We start from the raw sequence: 21,529 nt of genomic DNA, 5'->3' as shown, positions 1-21,529 counted from the left end.
GTTTCAGGTTTTCATGCAACAGATTTCACAGTTGCTTTGGCAATTACTGAAGTTTAAAAAAAAGTGACTTTTTACATTGTTTGCTTTTAAAATAACAGCTGACTTTTACTGGTATTATTCATGTTTTCAGCTATGTTCTTCTATGAGTGTGTACAAATCTAAAAAAAAAAACCCAAACCCACTCACCCCCAGAAAAAAAAAAAACCACAAACCCTCAAGATTTTCATAGACATGCAACACTAGGAACTCATTTTAAAGTGGAAAAAAAGCAGCCTAAAACACACCTTAAGCTTAAGAGTAGACGTTTCTACCTACCTTGTACATAGTGGTTTCTCATGAGATTGTTTGGATATGAATCAGTCGATGAAAATGTATCAGGAATCTTTTTCTCAAACTCCAGCCTCATTAGAGTAGCTGTAATGTAGCCCTTCTCCCTGAGCCGTGTCCCATCAGTCTTTCTAAGTGATCCATGGCTGCGTTTCAGGTTTTGCCAATCACTGCGGCATTAGTGAGCCCTGCCATGTTAACTTGTTTGTCCATTTCAAGGAATATTTACATCGAGATGAAACCTGGTGTGGACTTCCTAATGTATGAAAGGAGGGGTGGGGAAAGAAAGACAAAGTGCTCCCAAGGGTCCATCGAGGAAAATGTCTTTGAAATAAAATCTGTGTCTTTTCTCTGAAAGTGAGAGACGCTGAGAGTCCTGTAGTGCAGATGTGCATAAATGAGCTACTTTAAGTTCTGGTAGTGGTCTGGTTTGGGGATCATGGACTTTACAGAGGACTTACCAGTCCTGGTCTTCTGCTGGGCTGTGAAGGTTTTGCTGAGCTGTGTGCCGCTGCAGCCAGGTGATTACTGAAATGAGAATGTACTGCTGGAGCCTTGTACGCTTACTAGGAGCAATTTTTCTTGCAGAGGGAAGGAGAGTAAGTCTGTATGCAACAACATTACTTTGTTTGACTTTTATTATTTGACGTGCTAAGTGTTTATAGTTGACTACATAAAAAGTACAGGCTTAGCAAGAAGCCCAGGAGCTTCTTCAGACCCTAAGACAAACTGCAAGTAAAATGCGTTCCTGAGTGCATGTAATCATTTCTCTGACTCTGCTCTCACTATGTCAGGCAATGAAGGAATTCACAGAATCATGTGATTTATTTTTTTTTAACTCATTTAATGTGCACTACTATTATGTACTACAAATTTAAAACCTAATATGGCTTGTTTATGACGTAAAAGTAAATAAGATCTTTCAGAATGCTCTCCCAAGCTCTTTAGTCATGTTTTTTTTTTTTCTTTTTTTGTCTCCCTCCACCAGGAATCTTTAGTGACTGGAAAACTCAATGGATTGTGTTTTTATAATCTAAGCTATTTTTACCTTGACTGTGCTGTAAACACATGGAGGAGCTGTAAGTAAATGTTCTGTACTGCATGATGAATTGGATTGCTACAGTCTGGAGGAAAGCAAAATAATAATTTCATTTCTGTGGTGATTTGCGTAGCTTGTGGTACAATGCCAGAAAGACTAACGGAAATGCTTATGGATACATGGACTCCATTAATAATATTATGGATTACTGTCCTTCCTTCCATTTGTATGGCTCCAATGAATCAATCTCAAGTACTACCAAGTGGATCTAGTACAGGACTAAAAAGGCTAACTGAAGAACAAAGAGTTTTGAACCGTTCCAAGAGAGGCTGGGTTTGGAATCAAATGTTTGTATTAGAAGAATTTTCTGGACCTGAACCAATACTAGTTGGCCGGGTAAGGCAAGATTATTATTTTTTTCTCTGGGTATTTAAATGCACAGCATGTGAAGGTCTTCAGTCGTACTCTTCGAAGAAATTCAAATTTGAGGTGCTCTGTTATTCTGAAATTCTCTAATTTCGATACATTTTTGCTTTAAACGTACCTCAATTTAAGGGTATGGTTTGCTGATTAGCTAACCTGCTATTTACGACAAAATTATGCATATTCAATTTGACAAAAATACCCAAGCCATGTACGTATCCTTTCTTTGATATCGTTAGTCATCACTCTTCACCTCTGTCAGCTGCAGATTTTCACCAAAACAGCTTTTTGTAATATGTTCCTGTTCATTCAAAATATATTCCTCTTCCTTCATTCAAAAAGGTTGTTACACCTGTAGGTCATTTTCTATCTCCAGCCTGATTACGCAGAACTTATTTATGCTCTGAGAATTTTTAAAAACCAAAACGAGAAAGGAAGGGTGGTATGTACAACAAATTACAAGGTACTAGTTTATAGGAAGGTCCTGATATGCACAAATATGAAATAACATTATTGCCACAGATTTTGTAATTTACTTTCAAAGTTAGGAAGATAACACAAGGAAAATGATTGTGTTTTTCTATGCATCCTGGCTTGCTTGGTGCCTTAAACCTTTGATTGTTGCCATGCATTAGGTTGTTCTGTAGCTCAGTGTATTACCCCCAGTCAGTGAATTAGCCTTGCACCTTCTCTAAACAGAGATCATGGGCCATCTGCATTCATCAGGAACGAGTTATCTTCAGAATTCTTCTTAGAAAAGAAGTATCTGTTCCTAAATGCACGTTTAGCCTACAGTGAGCAGTTATAAATACCTTGATTGTTTATCACTAAAGTTCAGTTCCCTTTGAATAACCAGGTACGTTATTGTCACAGCACCTGGCTACTGAAATGGAGTAAAAAACCTAGAGAACAGAAATTAGGGATATCAGTTAATGATAATTTTGTAAATTCTCTGGGTAAATTAATAGTATATGGTATTATATAGGGACTGTCAATAGCTGTATCTATTATTGAAGAGAACACACATCAAGTGCATTCCTAAATTTTCCCTGGTGTAGCCACTTTCCAGTTGAAACATAGGGTGAGAAGGTGTAATGAGCTTTATATCCAGTGACTTTTGAGCACTATGTTAATTTACGTTTATATCAGGTATTATATATCTGTTCTCCTTTGTTTTGCTGTGGTTAGTAACACATCTATTTCAACTAGAGAGTGGTATGCTTATTTCAAATCTTAAAATATTTTATCCAGCCCACTGTTTTTAGAAACTTTTGGTCAGGCTTTTAAAATGATTTTGAGTTGCTTTTGAGTAGCTGAGGAGAATCCTGAGTTTGTACTTTGTAGTATTTTGGTTTTCAGGGTGTGTCCCAAGTCTTAATATTTTTACTATGTAAGTTTTTTTTGATGGATATAATATCATGAATTGTTCAAATCATTAGCGAATAGAAGTGTGTGGGTTAAACTAAGCCAAACCAATAAAGACATTATCCCATCTTGTGCTAGCATTTTGAATAGAATTAGCTACTCTAAAATGCTGTGACAATCTATTTGTTGAGACTGCTGCATAATTAAAACACTGCATGATACAGATGGAAACGAGCAAAAAGTGAAATTTGCTCCCATAGGGAGAAATCCTTGGTTTATTCATGAAAATGGCTTAAAATATTCTTGTAATTCTTGTCTGTATTTTTTCACTCTCTCTAGAAAAATCATCTATATTTCTGACTTATTTTTCTTTCCTGAGGTTACGAGTACTATGGGCACTTTCAAACTCTGCTGTTGTCAGTGGGAACAGAGGTACTCCACATCTTTGAGCTGTTCTTAATCCTTCTTGACTATAAAGCAGCAACTCCCTCAGTTACAGTTCTTGGCGATCCTCCTTCCTAAAACTTAAAGGTGTACAGAATGTCACAAGCAAAATTCTCTTCTCTTCTCCTTGGAGTTGGGCTATGGTTCGTCCTCTGTCACGCTCGTTTTTCTTACCCATTGCAATTTAAAAAATAACCTCCTTTTGAGAACTCACAGTAGATCTGCACTTACCTAGTTTCTCCTCATCTCTTTTCTACTTATATTCTTGGACAAATCTTACAGCTTTGCCCCCTGCCAAAGGATTTGCACACTTAGGGTAGCTCTTGCATTCTCTGACTTTCCTTATCAACTACCTTTCTGCCCTATGACTCACCTTAGGTTTTTTTTCATTTTTTTCCCAGACTTTGAATAAAGGACACTCTGTAAAACACAATATAGTCAATTAACATAGAGAGGCTTACTATTGTGGAGAGAATGATACCAAATTTGTATGCCACCTGTTTGCTGCGTTTTCTGGTCATAGATGTGCTTTTGTGCCGTTATAGAGGCCATGTTGCTTAGATGTGCTTCTTACGCGTTTGAAGTACTACTGTAATCTCCAAACAAATTTATTATTAGGCAGATAATTTTTTCAAAGGGAATATTCTTGAAGTAAATACAATTATGTAGGCTGTGGTTGCAGTTTTTGCCTCTTTCTACACTTTTGTGGAGTGTACATAGAACTTTTCATAGTCGTATATGATTTTTACAAACATGTAATTAGGTGCTCTAGATAGTAAATATAAAAATAAGTTCTTGCACAAACAATATACACACAAATATAACTTTATGTATGTTCTCAAATATACCTTTAAAGCCCACTGAAAATTCAGCTCTTAAGAACTGCTCAGAATAGTATTGAAACTTAAATCATGTTTTTCATTTTAGTGGGTGGAAAGGCACTGAGTAGCAGCATTTGATTCTAATGGAATTGAAATGTATATCAGCAAAATAAAACTGAAAATTGAGATTAATTATAATAAATATAAATAGAATTCTAATCACTTTCTAACTAAAAGCCTGAATATAAAGTCTATGCAGTCATTCTGTTAGTTAAAAATATCTCATACCAAAGGTTCTGAAGTACAGAGAAACTTTAGCAAGACAGGATTTACAGAGATAGGTAATATCTTTTATTAGGCTACTCTTTTTTTTCTGGGAAAAACAGCTTCTAGGCATAAAGACCCTTCTTTAGAATTTGAGGTGTTGCAGTACAACTGCACACTCTTCAAAGGTACTTACTCATTGCCATTCTGCATGAATATATATTAATAAATACATTCCTGATGTACTTGGTCTAATAAAGGAAAGAATCCAGGGTGAGACTAATAAGAGGGTTTAATGTGACTTCTTTATTAAAGCACGGTGGTTTTCTTCAATGACCCAAGTAAAGGACAGGAGAATATCTGTTGCTTTCATTCTTGCAGTGAGTTTGAACAATATGGACTTTTAATGTCCATTTTCCTCATTATATTCAGTAGGATCAAGCTCAAACGTAAAATAAGCAGCTCTACTTGAGTTCACACATCTGTAAAAAGGTGTGTGAATACTTATCTCTTTGGCTGATTTCTGAATTTGAGATTTCTCTGTGAAATGCTGCAAACGTTCTAGTTTTTCTTTTCTGTCTGTGTTAATATTGCATTTATTTTGACACATAGTATTATAATAAGTTCCATATTGTTTTGATCTATACATGTAGAAATGTATATATGCATTTTGAGAAACCTACAAAGTAGCCTCTTGCGCCTTTGTGTGACGTGTTCCCAATGAGTTTGGTTTTGTTCACAGCAGTACAATACAGAAGGATAGATTTACAAATACCCTTTCATACTTTTATTTTTGATCCATAGGAACAGGTAGGTACTTTCCAAAGCTGCTTTAGAAGACCCCGTACACTGCAATATTGCTGTCAGCACTTTGCCAGCCTCCCAGTGGCTGACATACTCATTCAAGTGCAGAGTGGTACGTGGTGTGACACGCCGCGCTGTCCCCGTGGATTCGATTAGGGAAAGAGAACTTTTGCTTGAAACCCAGTGCTGCGTTGCCTCAGCCTCCTCTGCATCCGCTCACAGCACCGCGGCAGATGTGCTGTGAAATCTGCCGTGCAGCAAATGCCACTCTTCTTTCACAGGAGACAGGCGCTGAATTCTCAATGAAACAGATAATAGAGTTAAAAAACATTCGGAAACTAGGGTTCGGTTATATGTTTGTTGCTGCTGTTTTATGGAGCGTGTGTTATTTGTGATGTTTGAAATGGGTAAGATCTGGTTTAATAGAGATTTCTAAGCAAAACCTGGAGTAGTTAATGTGTTAACAGTTGTCGTTTGTAAGTACAATGCATGGAGAGAACAAAGGTTACAAAAGTTTGGTGGTTTTGTGTTGTGGTTTTTTTTGGTTTTTTTATATTACCCTGAATCAGCAGAATTAAGTCCAGATGCCAAAAACCAGTGATGGTGCTGTTTCTGTGATATCCCTCCTTTGCCAGTAGTGCCCGGTTTCTCCCAGACCCTTCCCCAGACCTTTTTCAATTTACCTCTTTCCAGTCTTAAGCATATTTTGCACACAGTCTCTGTGATGAGAGACTTGTAAAAGGAGCAGGCCAGGGAACACCAGCCCTTTTGTCCCCTGCACAGCCGCGATGCCAGGCCGGTGGCATGTGGCTGGCAGGAGAGATGTGCTAGCTCTGAGAACGCTCTCTGAAAAGCCAGGACAGGGGAGGAGACAATCCAGACAGAGCTGCTGAAGAAGCATGGCCAGGTCAACTCTTCTGTGCAGTGCAGTCTCAGGTAGACATTTTTAATCTGTGACTGTGGGGTTTTTCTTCCTTGCTTCTGATTTACATGGTATGTGTCTTTCACTCTGTTAAATGCAGTTTTGGTTTTGGTTTGTTTGTTTTTTTTTGTAGTTTATAGGATGAGGGAGATAGGTACCTTTTCCTTTTTAGAGCAGTGGAGATTTTCCCCTTGATGTATGGGGCTTAGGTTCAGGCCTTTTGAGGAGAAATCATTTTCCTGTAGGAGGAGCAGTAGAGAGGCATCATGTTTTCACAGTTAAGTGCTTCAGGCTGCTATACTATAAAAACCGAACCTGGAAATGCAGAGAGCACTTATAAATAGCTTCAAGCTGTATGTTCTACATTATACATGCTTTATGCAATCTTTGATTTCATTGCCAACATACATTTTATCTCTTAACAAGGAAATAGTAAAATCTTACTTGTTTAAATTTATAAATAGTTCTGTTGAAGTACAAGTAATACATATATGCAAAGTAAACAAGGTTTTAATTAAACCAATTCTTTCCATATGTTTTCCTTCTCATTCCTGCGTTAAGCTTGTGATTATAATGGCTGCCTGAAAATACTGTTGTACTCAAGTGATACAAACCAGAAATGTGTGTAACTTAGGCTCTCGTTACTTCAGGGATGAATTACACGCTGTTTCCCTGAATGGAAGAAATCATTGTGAAATACAGGTGTAGCATAACCCTAGCATAGGTTTCATAGGATATAACGTGGTCCTGCATTAATGCACTGTTAAAGTTTTCACAGTTACAACAACATATTATATAGATTCTCCTCTTCTAATATACACTTGTATGTTTTGCTATCTATGATTTAAATGCATGCCATAAAATATTCAATATCTGAAATGTTGCAAAGTCAACATTGCTTTCTGAGCCCTAGATTTTTGTTGTTGTTTTGCAACTGTAATTATACACTAATTTTCCTACTTATGTTTAATAAACTCCCAGAAGCTGAAATGTATCATTTATTTTGCTACTGTATTCTTTATGGAAAATACTAATTCCCCCTGCCTTTTGTGTGCTTCTGAAGGAGAAGAGATGACCGTGTACTTCATAGAATGCTCCAGTTTACATGGTCTAAATCAGCTTAGTAAGCATGAGTATAAGTAGGTCTGAGAAAAGCTCAATTAAATATTGCTGCAAAAGCAATAAATATAGTATACAACATTTTATAGAAGCCTGATAAAAGCAGCGGGTTTTAAACAAATACTTCTGAGTCTGCACAAATTTCGTTTGATTCTTTTTAACTAAGTATAAGTTCCAAGAAATTTCTTCTTGGAACATATAAATTTAAACAAGACAGTTTGAGTGAAGTGAGCCAACAGTGTCTACATTTTCAGATACAGTGTAAAAATCATTTTAATGATCTCTCTTAATGTTAACAAACAAGATGCATCTTCAGACTCTAAAATGTATATTTCTGGGAGTATCACTGAGTAAGGCTGAACACCTTCATGGTCCCCCATTTGCATTCTGGGGGCATGATATAAACACAATTTAAGTGGAGTCACAACTTAAAACACTGGTATGTCAGCTACTACAGCTGGACTGGTAATCACTTCAAAGATGCATTTCATCAGATGCCTCCTCTATTTCTTTTTCACGCTATTAAAAAAAGAGAGTTAAAAAGTGGCACATACCAGTATGGGCCACTAATGTGGAAAGCACTTAAAGGAATGCTTTACAATGTCAAGTTACTTATGAATCCTGCATGGTAAAGGGTCAGCCTGCAAAACACCAGGCATCTTCTGAGCTGTCTGTATTTTCCTTACTGAAGTGGGAACGCCTCTGTGATGTGACTTGCATCTTAAAGTTTAGACATCATAGACAATAAGTGTAGAATGACTTTAAAGTGTAGGGTTGGGGTTTTTGTTTGTCGTTCCTTTTGGTGTTGTGCTTTTTTGTAAAAAAGGGTGGTCCACATGACGGACGTGATTACACTGTGTGTGCTTAGGTATTTGGATCCCCTGATGTTACTGTAACATTATTCACTGAAATTTCCTTGTCATGTTTTTCTAAAGCCACAAAGACTTCTAATATTCTGGAAGAAAGTACCTAACATTGAGAATTTATTTTGTTTGTGAAGAATTAGAAGCTTGTGTACTTCTGTTCAATATATTGATCTAAACACTTTATCTTTCTCTCAATGAATTGAAATGTTTTCCAAGTATGCATGCAAAATGCTGAAGTGACAGTATGAAAAATTAAGTAGAGCCTTCCACATGATATTCTGCAGATGCCCTATGATCGTTTAGTCTTTCCAACATTGCTTTGGTAAATGGTTTTCAATTTCTACCTGTAGGGCCCACCCCTGGTGCTGTCAGGATGCTTCAGTTCCAGTTGTCAGTTTAACTACCAATTAGTGCCAATTGTGATGGTGGTTTTTTGCTAAAAGATTGTCCTTTCTGAACTTGACAAACATATTTCCCATAGACCATGGAAAAGCTATCAGATAATAGTGACTTCCCAAAAGTGACAGAACGTGTTGCCTTTTGACCAGTAAAGTTAAAGGGTTTATTTATTGTTTTCAGATCCTGATATGATGTGCCTCAATTTGCCAAGGATACATTTAATGAAAACCTTAAAAATAATTTTGCATCAAAATGAGAGAGACTCATTCCTTTAGCGTCTGCAGGCTTCCAGTTGGAGCTCTGGAGCTTGAAGTGAGCGATACCTCGTGAACTGAATGACATCTGAGTAAGGCTGGCTCTCTAGCTGGTGGACAGCTCTGTATTTTTAGAGTGTAATAAATAAACATCCACAGTAATCACAAGAAAAATTAGTTTGTGTGTGAAAATAATGGGAAAGAGGTTGCGTAAATTTGTTTCTTGAAAGTTCTGTTTTAAAAGTTGGGGTGTTTTTCTTATTCTAATAAAGCGAAAAAAGAAAAAGCAAGGCAAAACGTTGTACAACAGACCAAGGACTTCACAGCTGAGGGTCTTTTGGTTTTGGTGGTGTTTTTCGGACAAAGCCAGGGATGTTGCTGTGCAATTTAATCTGAATGTGAAGCAGTCAGCTTCATTACAGAAATAATTTGCAGCAATAATTATTATAGGCATTGTTTATAGGTAACTATTATTTGAAAGTAGTGTGTGGGGCATGTGGCATTGAAAAAGAATGTAGATAATTTTACTAAAGATACTTAATCAAATATTTATGTAGCCCCTTGGTGATCCCTGAGGAGCACCTGCAGTGATATAGAGTAATATATAACTTTCCTTTTTCCTCAGGACTCTCTATTAGTGTAAAGATTCCCCTTCCATAATTTCTTTCAAAGCCTTTATTTTACACAGTCATGCCAGCAGCTAAGAAAAAGTAAGTGTAGCTCTCTCTGGAGACTCTCAATGCCATTCCTGAATTAACCGGAGGTATCATTAGGAGCAACATAAGTCCCTTTTCTTGTTTCAGGGCCTGAGCTCAATAACTGTTTTGCACCCAGCCCCTGGTGAATAGAAGCAAAGCTGAGGGGTTGTGTTTCCGCTTGCTGTGCTGCGCGTTGCTGTCAGATCCACCTCAGTGAGAGGGAACGTGGGGAAATCAGAGTGACTCAGAGGATCACTGGAGGCAAGGAGCCCAGCTCTAGGTAGAACCAGCAAAAGATATTAGTAGTTCAGAGCGCCCTAGTCATCTGCTGGTTTGAATCCAGAAACCATATTATCTGATTTTCTTTTCCCTTGCTGAGAGAACTGCTTACATGTATTGTTACCAAGTGAGAAAAGGTGAATTTTAGTATATGCAGAACTGGTGGTGGGATCCAGATGTGAACCAAACCATAGCTCTTCTATCACATTATTTTCTAAGGTCATCAAGCTACAAATGTCAGTAAGAGCTGTGATATGTTATACAACCAACCTAAGAAATCAGGATATTAAAGTGAATGGAAAAAAAAAGACCTTATTTTTTCAAATAATTTGGGATAATCTGCAACTTAATTGAAGCAACATGGTCCTATATGTTAAAGCATGATGCAAAAATCTCAGAATCTCATGTTACTCAACTCAAATAGCTTAATGAAAAGCTACCATATTTTTACAGAATGAGTTTTCTAAATGCAATTACTGGCATTGCCATTCCCTTTTCATTTTTTTTTTTTTTAATTGTCTGGTTTGCAGGCAACCTGTTCTCTGATAATTATGTAGTCTAAGGCACACTTCTCAATTCCTGTCGTTGTTTTGTCATACAGACAAGAAAGTACAATGTCCAGAGGCAAAATGTTTGCGTTTCTTCCTTCATGCAAAATCATCTGAAACAAGACTTAATTTCAACACAATATTTCAAATTTGTTAGTTTATTTCTGCTAATTAATGGATCTTGATTATTTTGTTGGATATCCCACATGCTTGTTAGAGTAATTGATTAACTGAGAAGCAGGTGCTTCTAGGTGATCTGGTACAAGGACTTTTACTTTTTATTGAGTTTTCATGTGAATAAACAGAAGTTACTTAAATCATTTGAAGCGTATACCAGGATTTTCCTTGGCATGAAAAGATTTACAGACCAAATTGAGATTCAGGCCATGGTGGGTTTTTTTAAGGGAATCTTGGCATGGACTTGTTTCATGTGTGAATTTTTAAATCATTGTACCTACCCTCAAAGCATACATGGGGGGCATTTTTATAAACTGAACTTCAGCGAATGAGGAATGCTACATCAAGTAACAGTAAATGTGAAAGCTTTTAATGCTGCCATTTATATTAAGAAGCCTTAGCTAAAATGTTGATTGGTTTTGTGGAGTAGGAGACAATTCCTGCCTCAAAGCTGTTACTGTTTAAATAGGATATTCAGACTGTAACTGAGGAAGGAAATATAAACCCAGAAAGATGGTGTGGGCAGGGAGGTAATTTTCAGTGTTCACAATTGTGTCTGAAGTCCATTGCCAGGGGACAAGCTTTCTGATTCTCCATTAATTTCCACAGACAGAGCTGTCTCCCACTGGCCAGTAATGGTGTCGCAAGGTGGAAAGACCGAATGTTATTGGGAGGTCTAAAACACAATGTGATTACTTTTCAAGTGCGGGGGGTGTTCTGTAAGACATGTGTGCTAGGCAATTTATTAATAACTTAAATGTGATATGATGGCAAATATACGTACACTTAAAATATATTGAACATAAGGCTTACGGACAAGGTAGAGCTATAGTACCTCAAAAACGAAGAAAATGACAAACACTCTAAATGGTTAGGCAGAATTAGGCTTCTCTATGTAGAAGGCAACTGTACTGATCATCCCATTAAGTAATCATTTTGGAATTGATCTAAATTCTGTCACTCCAGAAGACCACCTGCTAATTACTGCAAATTACTGATAAGCAAAGGAATGCTAGGAATTGAGCAGTATATTTGCGTAAATAAATATTTGGATTTTTAAGGGAACTTTTTATGAATAAATGTTCCTCTCTAAATCAAATGCATTCTGTACAAATACTGTAATAGTTCTCTATGGGACAAAGTCTGATGGATAGTAAAGCAAAATTTTGCTCTACTAGTCAGGCTGGAGGCCCGCTCTGAGACAACAGGTTCACTGCAGCGCTTGGGATGTGGTATGAAATGTATTGTTTCATACTTGTAAAGGGAAAAAAAACCATAGTATGACTGAGTCGGTATTTATTCCAACTGACAACTGCTATGCAGAATCAGGAATACATTTGTAAATATACTTTCCCCTCTCTAAAACTGGAAAATGTGGCTCCTTTTTATCTTAAGGCTCGGTTTCCAAGGGCAGTTTCTTTGTGAGAGGAACATTCTGACATCGCTTCAGGAAGGCAGGTTGTCAGCCTGGAAGAACACAAATACTGACTCGCCTGATAGTCCACTTTGTATTTAGCTCCAAGACCCTCGGTAGCACAAGAGGAGCTGGGTGGTGTAGGACAAAGGAGCGAACCTCAGGAGTCTCTCTTCTTGGTGACCTTCCTGCTGTAATAACCATGATACAGTCTTCAGGCACTCGTGTGTTTCATTGTCCCCGCGAGACACTATCAAAAGAAATCTCTCAAGATCGTTTGTTTGAGAATTCTCAGGGAGACCAATAATCCAGTAATAGTTAATCGTTAATTTATTCTTTTCTCAGCCACTTAATTTATAAGTCGCTTGTCCTTATTATGCCCTGTGATTTGTTCTGTTACAGAGCCTGAATTTCCGCTTTGTGAAGCTGTGTGCTTTGCAGTATTGCTTCTAGTTGATAACAATAATTTTGAGGGGTCCAGCCTTCTAGAACTGTGAATTGCTTCAAATCTAATAGGTCAAATTCATTCCAAATCGGGTTAGTAAAGTCACTAGGCATTAATTCTGTCTTAGTGTACTTAATATAAAGCCTTATATACAGTTTACGCAGTGTCTGGTGGAGGCAGAGAGATTGAAGAAAAAGCAATGACTACACTGAGATGAAAACTGGTGTGTGTGTGTTGTACATATGCACAGGTGGGTGTGTGTATCTAAGAGAATGTTAAAAAGATTCCTGTTAAGAAGAGGGTACCACAGTAATCGTTAAGGCATATGTTTAATTAGTGAAACTGTTGCTTTTTCTGGAATTAAGTGAGTGTAGGAGGGTAAGAAAGTCAGAGAGCTCACACAGCTTCCTCTCCATGCAGACTGACCCTGCTAATGTTCACGTCCTCTGTCATTCTTTTAGAAATACTGTTAACCCTTCCTGTAGTGACTGTACCTTCATACGGGATGCAGCGGGATTGTGAGCTGAAATTTGAAAAAAAAAAAAAAATCGACCAAAGGTAACTTTGCGTGGCATACCAAGTTCTGCTCTGCAGCAGGAAAAGAGCTGCATCTACTTAAAATCCCTTTTTTTTTTTAATATGATTTTCCCTATTGATCACACCTGGATTGAAGTACTGTATGTGGAAGCTCAAATATTCTTTGCTAGGGCTTCTCAGAAATAATTGACTTATCATTTATTTCATTGGAGAATCAAAAGGTGATAATGAGATATACTTTAATTTCTAAAAGTCAGAGTCTTTGTCATTCTGTACCTTACATACCTGCCATTAGTCTGGATTCTGTCAGAAGTGCAGCTTGCTCATTAGGAATGCATGAAATGAAATAATTTTAAAGAGGAAACATTTATCCTATGTATTTCTAAATCTCTGTTATTTTCAATTGACACTTAATATGAAAAATTTCTTACTAAGCTTGTTTTGGGTGTTAAATAAAAGCTGATATGGTTTCATTTATAGGAATTAATGACGGGACAGGTAAGTAGGAAAGGTATTCTTGTATATAATGTATCACAGCAAAGCTGTGGAAAGGTTTGTCCTTGATACTGTTCTGGCTTTTTATTACAAAGAGCAGGAAGAACAGTCAATAACCACTTATTAATGTTTTTCTCTCTCCTTTATTGTAGCTTTAAGTACATTAGGCCTTCAGTAATTATCTCATTCATAATCCTCTATCACAAGTAATATTTTCTGCATCTTGTGAAGCATAATTGGAAAATATTTTCTTTGGATGTACACTATTTCTATTCCCTCTTTAATATAACTTTACCCAAGAGTATCTTGCCTAGGAAAAATGAGCAAGCATAATTTTATACAGGTAATCAAATCTCTCAAATGTTGGCACATTTTCCTTTATCTCCATGGGACCAAAAGCTAACCTTCAAATAAAACTAGGCATTAAAAGAGAGGATTTCAGCACACAATTAGAACTCAAATAAGCTTGTACAAGGCAACTTGAACAGAAGTGGTATTTTGAGTTATTAGTACTGTATTTCTACTACAGGGTATTCCATTTGATTAATACAGAACTGCAGGGGAATATATATATTAGTCTAAGTGTATGCATATGTGTCTTGGTGTGTGTACATATAGATACGTCTAACATTATTTAAACACTGGCTTATAGCAGGAGTTCACTGCCTTTCTAAATAATTCTATTTTTTTCCCACTTAGGACTTAAAACCACATCTTAATACAGGTTTTATCTTATTAGGTTGATCAAAATAAATGTATGGGGGGGGGAGGAAGAGATCAGCATGTCTTTAGAATCATTTTGGTTGCAATACACTGTCGAACAGTTAATTTATTCCAAACCTTCTGACAATAAATCATGTTGAAGTGGGAGACAAGGAAAGCCATACAGACTGACAGATACAAAGCTAAGGACTGGTTTTGGGCAGAGCATACACTTTCAAGGCTGGTGTATGGTAGACTTACAGTGACACCTTTCAGTCCTTATTTTTGTTGTGGAATTGAACATTCTCATTTCTATTTTCACTTGATTCAGTATCAATAGCTCTCGTGAATGCAGAACCGGAGAAAAATACTGATACTGATAGATGATATGACTCTCCAGCTGTAAACAATTTACCAGGATCCTGGTAGTACCCAGCAAGACAGCTGCCATTTTCACAATGCTTATTTTAGAGGAGGTGCTGAGTCACTCAGTGAAGAGGTTTGCTTGGGTTTTTTTCCTGTTCTTGTTGAAAAGTTTGACTTTACATTAGTTGCATGTGTAAATGCAATATTAGGCTTATGTAGGTAATTAGGATTTTTGTGGTATGAATATGCTTGTTCTCCAGGACCAAATTTTGGATTATTTAAAATTCCACTTTCGGTTGGCCAAATTATTCCATGGCTATCATAGACAAAGACTGATAATTGAGGTCTGAATTTGGGGGTTTTATGTTCTTGGGCAAAGATTTTTCTATTTTGCATTGCCATGAAAATATCCAGCAAGTTCTTCCAATTATAACACTTGAGTTCCAAGATAATTTGCTTAGTGAGTTCTTTGTTAATCATTGTCTTAATTTACTGTGAAAACATTGTTAAAAATGGGATAATTAGCTTTTTTTAATCTGGTGCAAGCATGATTAAAAAAAAAAAAAGGGAAAGAACAAAAGCCCTCAATACAAAAGTTACGTTTTTAACCTGAGTTGAAGCAGCAATGGAGATGAGGTAACTTGGGTAATGGTTTTGATGATCTGCTGAGTTTATTTGCTGATAGAACAGACTCAGATAACCCGGCTCTGCTTAGAAATTCAGCCCAGGCAGAAAGTACTTTTAATGCCAGAATCTTGTATGGATCCTTTCCTGCGTTAGGTTCATAGCTCAGGCTGATATTGCTCCTCCAGAAGAGAGAGAGCCTTTATTCACGGGGTCCTGATAGTCTGAGGTGGGTCTGTTCTTAAAGTTCTTCCCTTTGCACAAGAAATGAAACATCAATGGGCAAAATGAAGAACAGGGGTAAAGAGAAATGGTATAACTTAGGGGAAGGGAATTAAGAGGGGTGAAAGCCACTGTTCAGTGTTCTGATCTTGGGGGAGAGGACTTTCAAACACCTGCCTAATTATATGAGTAGAAGGTGGGATGAGGAAATTGTCAGCATATTTCCTGCTTTCTCTGAAAGTTAGCTGTGTGGTTCTATAAACCAGGTCCTCTCTGAGAAGGTGTGTCTCTTTTTACATCCCAGTGGCGTGGAAGGCTGGAATATATGCAGACTGAGGGCTGGCAGGTTTCATGCAAAACTGGCAAAAGACATTTAGTTGTTTCAGGGCTAGAGAGAAAGTTTAGGTATGGTTGCCTAAAGCTTCTGGTAGATTTCTGTCTCTCTGTGAATCTAGGAAGCCACCTGCTGATGTCGATATTAATGCTAGAAAATTGACCTGCAATGGACCTGGTAGCTAATTGACCTGAGAGTTGCTTAGGAAATAAAATTTTGTAATCCTCTGATGATACTTCTTTGTAGGTGAGATGACCTCTAACGTTCCTTACTTTCCTCTTGATGGTCATTGAACTATACTTCAGTCTCTTTTGTACCTAGGTACTTTTAATATTATTCAGCGTTTCAGTTGCTCTTGCGAAGCTTTCATCTGCTTTGAGTGTGTCTGCAAATCAGGCCTTACAGGTAAAGAAATAGATATTTGCACATTTTGTCAAGTCTTAGGGCTGGATAATGTGTTCAGTTTTAAAAATATAATTTAAAAATAATGAAAAGTCAGCCGTAGAGTACAGAGACTCTGAAGGCCCCAGCAGTGAGGTCAGAGGTGTGGCACGTTCGCTTACACGTGTTGGAACATGTGCCATGCCAGCTTTTTGAAGAGCTGCTCCATGAACTTGTACAAGCATATTGTATTGATTGCTGATACAGAAATGGTATTATACATCTTTTCCAATTGCATTTTGCTTCACTCCTACTGAAATGAACTTCCACAAACTTCAATATATTTGACATTTTTATTGTGTTTGGATCTTTTTGTCCTCCTAAACAGTGTCCTTTGTGCATTTTATTCATTATTCATGACATCATTTTCAAAAAGTTCAAGAACTTAATGGCGGTACTTCTACTATAGGAATATGCAACCTTTTTTCCTCATACTTTTCTCCCTCTATATATTCTTTTATGTTGATAAGGAAACTAAAGTTTAAGATGTAAAAAAATTTTAAAAATTCCTTTACTATTGACTTTCACTTTGTCCAAGTATAGCGTATCTGTGCTGACCCCATGTTCAATATTATTATCATTATGAATAATTAGGGAGTGAGAAAAAAGGATTGTGGGAATAGCAAAAAGGAAGATTTAGAAGACATTTTTACTTTTACTGAAATATTTTCACAAAATTGTCCAACTGTTCATTGTTATTTAAGATAATAGTCAAACTTACAAATTTGTGAGAATTCCACTGTTGGAAATAGGAATTTTTGAAAATTAGTTTCTTTCTAAACTTAAAAGAGAATAGTACTTGAGATGAATAGAGGCTATGTGCTATTTTATTTATTTTTGCTTGAAAAAGTCTATTGTTTTTGAAATGCTGTTTGAATTCAGTGAGGCATTTGCATTACAACGCATGTTTTATTACAAAGTACTTTTATGTAGGCATGCAGGTCTGTAGCAGGCAACTTGCTGCTTCTCTATTTCTCTTAGTATTCATCTTAATTCATTGCATTGAGCTTACGTGGCATAAAAATGTGATGCACTTCACTGAAAAAACTGTGAATATATACTCAGAAATACGCAGTTGTATGTACCCTGAGATGAGAGAGTCACTCTTGGTATCTATATTGGCTTTTCAAGCAGCAATAAAGGAAACTCTGTAATAATAACTGAACACTTGTGACTGGCAAACACCCTCCTGCAGTTCAGAACTGGAATATGAATGGACACCATGGGAGGCTGGCCCGTTTCTGATGAAAACTGTTTTTAACAGCGTGAATTTATGAATCTACTCAGTGCAAATGAGAGTTTATTATGCTGAGAGTCCAAAAATGATGCTTCATTTATTAAATTAATACAAAAATTGTATTCAGATACTGCTGGAGAGTTTTGTTAGACCTTCCTGAATGTCAGAGCTGAGGCTGAAGCCATTGACTTATGGGAGGTAATAGTGAAAACAGGACAAGCTGCCAAAACCTTCCCATTCTTTGCTTGATTGAAGTGAATGTGTATTTGGAACAGCACCTGTCATGGTTTCCCAATCTGTGCAATAGAGAAAATGATACTTGCCCATTTAGAAAATTCTGGGTTTGTTTAATAAAAGCTTTTCAAAATTATTTTGCCCTAGAAAACAACCTTTTGCCCTTCTAATACCATTCCTCCACAACGTGGGTCAGCTACGTCTAATTGCTGTACGATTGGAAGCTACGGCATCTACTGTAGTAGAAGCTGAAGTAACTTCAACTTTACACTGATACGGTAGAAATCATAACATAAAATTCAGGCAAATTTGATACCTAGTCACACATAGCTCTAAGGCTTATTGCCAGATTTTGATATCTCATCTGCCAGCTGTACTGTGCACTGCCCAGCTCATTCAAACCATATGCCTTGAGCAAACAATCAGCAAAGTGTGTTAAAAGCTCTGGAAAGTGCCACATTAGCCGTAAGTCAACCAGCTGCATGCACTGCCCTATTAATTTGGATAAAAGCTTACCCCTTCAAAACTGATTTTTGACTTCTTTGTTCTAAAAATACAGCTTAAATATAATCTGTGCATCTGCAGTTAGGTTTATGGCAACAATTTCATACTGTACGGCAAATATTACTGAAATTCTGTTTAGGCTTTTTAAAAGATTCCTTAGAGACAGAAAAGTCCATTACAAGCTTTTCAGTAGCTGGAAAGGAAACATGGAGCACCCTAAAGCATTTGTAGCTTCATACTCTTCATACTCCTGAAAGAGTCTTGGTCAGAGTAGAGCGTTCATTCTTGTGTCATAAACAAAATGCAAAATGCATGTATTGGTTTTCCTCCTTTGGTTGGATTTTGGCTGATGCTCGCCCTGGTTGAGTCACTGTCTTATGGCTATTTGCAAGAGCAAGTCAAGAATTCACTGGCAATAAAAAACACGTAGCTGTGTGTATGACTTCTTACTTCTGCGAAGAACTGCTTTGTCTCTTCTTACACTTCGGTACTTTTTTTTTTCATGTGTCCTGATTAAAATGGAATCTCTGGTATTTACATTTATATAGCTATGGATCGTTATTGTCTGCCTATTAAAATAAAGGGTAAATAGGAAAATAAGGAGATAGCATAGCCATCGTGACCGTAGAAAATCATACTTTCTCAGCGATAATCATATTTCAGAATCCAGAATAGTATTATTTTAGATTCAATTTTGTAAGATTTAAAAAGAGAGAACAATGCATATTAATAAAAATTTTAGCAGTATCTCTGAGCTAGAAAATGAAATATTTTGCTCCAAGCAGTCTTAGCTAAATAAAAAAGGGTAGCAAGAGTATTATGAATGAAACATTTTCATTCCTGCTTCTTACCTACATAGTCTTCTGCTTTCATTCTCTGAAATATATTATCAAGAGAAAAGAATGTTGCAGCTTGATAACCTAGGGCAGGAGAGCAGCCTACTGGGGTTCATTGCCTGTTCTTCATAGTGCTTATTGTTAGGCCAAGGTGAGGCAGAATTAGGCGAGTAAATTTGATCTACATTCTATTGGTCAAACCAATATTGTACCATTATTAATATCACTATCGTTAAATATTAGGGTAGTACAAAAACCTGACAGACTTTTCTTATTTTACTTATCTGTTGACTCGTGCAAGTTCTGACAGCAAATACCGACTACCTCTCAGCAGTGCTCAGAGCATCTGCAACATGTAACGGATCATAGTTGGTCCTTTGGTGCTGTTCCTCTCATCATGTCACAGACCTCTAATGACTTTATTATATAGTTTGTTGACTCAACTTCCTGTTTCCTTTTACCTTCTATTCCAGGTCATTGCAGATGGAATATATCTTGAATTAGCGCAAGACATCTCACTGCTCTGTGCAGCCAAAAAGTACTAAAGCTCCCCTTGTTGGTACAGCAGTCTTGGGTGGTTGCTTTCCTCCAAATTCTAGCCTCCAGGACTAACAATGTCAAACATGTACTTTAAGACAATGGCATGGTCTTAGTGCTTTGCACTTTCCACTTGTAGAAGTGCCTGGAAGTCGAAAGGCCTTTTGCCAGGCCTTGACTGTGGCTATGAAGTCTTAGGACTTGAGGTCTGCAGAGACGTAGTAACTGATATAAAAACGGGTTATAAAGTTCACTTCAAAGCCGTTGGATGCTGGCTCTCTGCGGAAGTATTCCTCCAGTGTTAAACTGATACTATGCTGGACGAGAGCCAACAGGCTCTTAACTTGCTTTTAAAAACCTGAATCTGGAAAGCTTTTCAGAGAATACATCTGTATTTCTAATTTGCACCTTGAAGGATGAAATCGACTGGAGAGTTGGTGAGAATGAATAAATTGATTCACAGTGGGTTGACAACTCCCTGTGTCTCCCTTTCTGTGAAACATCTGTGGGTGATGCCACCACAAAATTTGACTGCTGGCTTGCAAGCTGGTCTACCAGCAATACGTGATTAAAAACCTGTTACTCGGATATATGCACCTGAATTCACGGCACTGTTTTCTATATTACTGTGTGTAACTTTGAATGGGTGATAAAGGGACTGGAGCAGAGCAAGGAAAGACCTGTTTCTTCCAGAAATGTCATCTCTACTCTGCTGACTCTCATAGATGTGCAAGTGGAATAATGCAGCAGAAGAGCAAGCCTAGAACTGAAAGTAATAATTTATTAAGAAAATATTTTACTTTTTAAAAAGTAATTTTCTTGTGATACTTTTTTTTTTTTTTACAGCTATAGAGAGAAAAATAATGAAAATGACTAAGTTTTTAGCAAATATTACAGGGTGAAATTTCTAGCAGCCAAATGATTAGATGCATTCATTTGTAAATATCAGTGATGGAGATGACAAGTTATATAGATCGCAATTCTTCTCTTCTTGTCACGAGGGGAAGTAATTTATTATTTGAGTAATCACGCAGCACAGCACAGAATTTAGATTCCCCAAGAAAAAGGTTCACAATGTTTAGCATTGTGTGCTAGCATTTTATCATTATAAAATTATGAACTCGGAAGAAACCATCAATTTCTAAAATGCGGTGCATGTACACTGAATGCAGCTGTGGTATAAAAAAGACAGGTAGACCTGTGAATCAAATGCTCTTGCACACATCATATATTAACAAAAGGTTTTCCTAATTTGTGTCTATTACAGACAAAGTATACTCACCTTCATCCACTTCAATCTGTGGTGAAGGTGCAGAATGTACTCAGCATCCTTATGTTGAGCACACTTAATAAATAGAACTGTACTATTTGGCTTTCTTTCATCCTGAGAATTGTCCAATTTCTTACAAAGATGAAAAGAAACAAGAGACTCAGATGTCCTGGCAATCTACACTTGGTGCTGGAAAATGAATTAAATATATGAAATTCTTAGCCTCTATCTTCTTACAAAGGAAAACATAAAATTATGTAATTATACGATATTGGCATTTAAATTTATTCAGCCCTTGTAGAATCTGCCCATGGCTTTTTTTTTTTTTTTCCCCAAACAGACATTATTGTAGCTTTATTATAAGGAACAATTTGCTATGGCACAGCTGGCCATCAGTGAGGCATTGTAGAGTTAATTCCATAGATGGCCTTCAGTGAGGCAGTGTCTGATTCACTCTTAGCTGAGCGGTGCCAGGACACAGACTTGCTTACTAAAACAATGAGAAGCAGTTTATGTGTATTTGTGTGTGAGTGCATGCTGTAAGTTTATTTTTTCAGGCTAAAGGGAAGGAATATTAACTAC

The 21,529-nt window shown here is 37.0% G+C and overlaps 1 protein-coding gene across 2 annotated transcripts in view; it reads left to right on the top strand.

The window, feature by feature from the left end:
- Positions 1–1,330: 1,330 nt before the first annotated feature.
- CDH8 (cadherin 8) overlaps positions 1,331–21,529 on the top strand; it is a 130,728-nt gene continuing 110,529 nt past the window's right edge. For both annotated transcript variants that reach the window (XM_074157952.1, XM_074157951.1), the window contains exons 1-2: positions 1,331–1,406; positions 1,500–1,762. In XM_074157952.1, the coding sequence (XP_074014053.1) occupies positions 1,511–1,762 (252 nt within the window). In that variant the 5' untranslated portion in view covers positions 1,331–1,406; positions 1,500–1,510. The remainder of the gene's footprint in view (positions 1,407–1,499; positions 1,763–21,529) is intronic.

This window comes from Numenius arquata, chromosome 13, assembly GCF_964106895.1.
Source record: "Numenius arquata chromosome 13, bNumArq3.hap1.1, whole genome shotgun sequence".
NCBI lineage: Eukaryota > Metazoa > Chordata > Aves > Charadriiformes > Scolopacidae > Numenius > Numenius arquata.
Note: the sequence above shows the minus strand (reverse complement) of the source record. Positions and strands in the feature narration are given on the sequence as shown.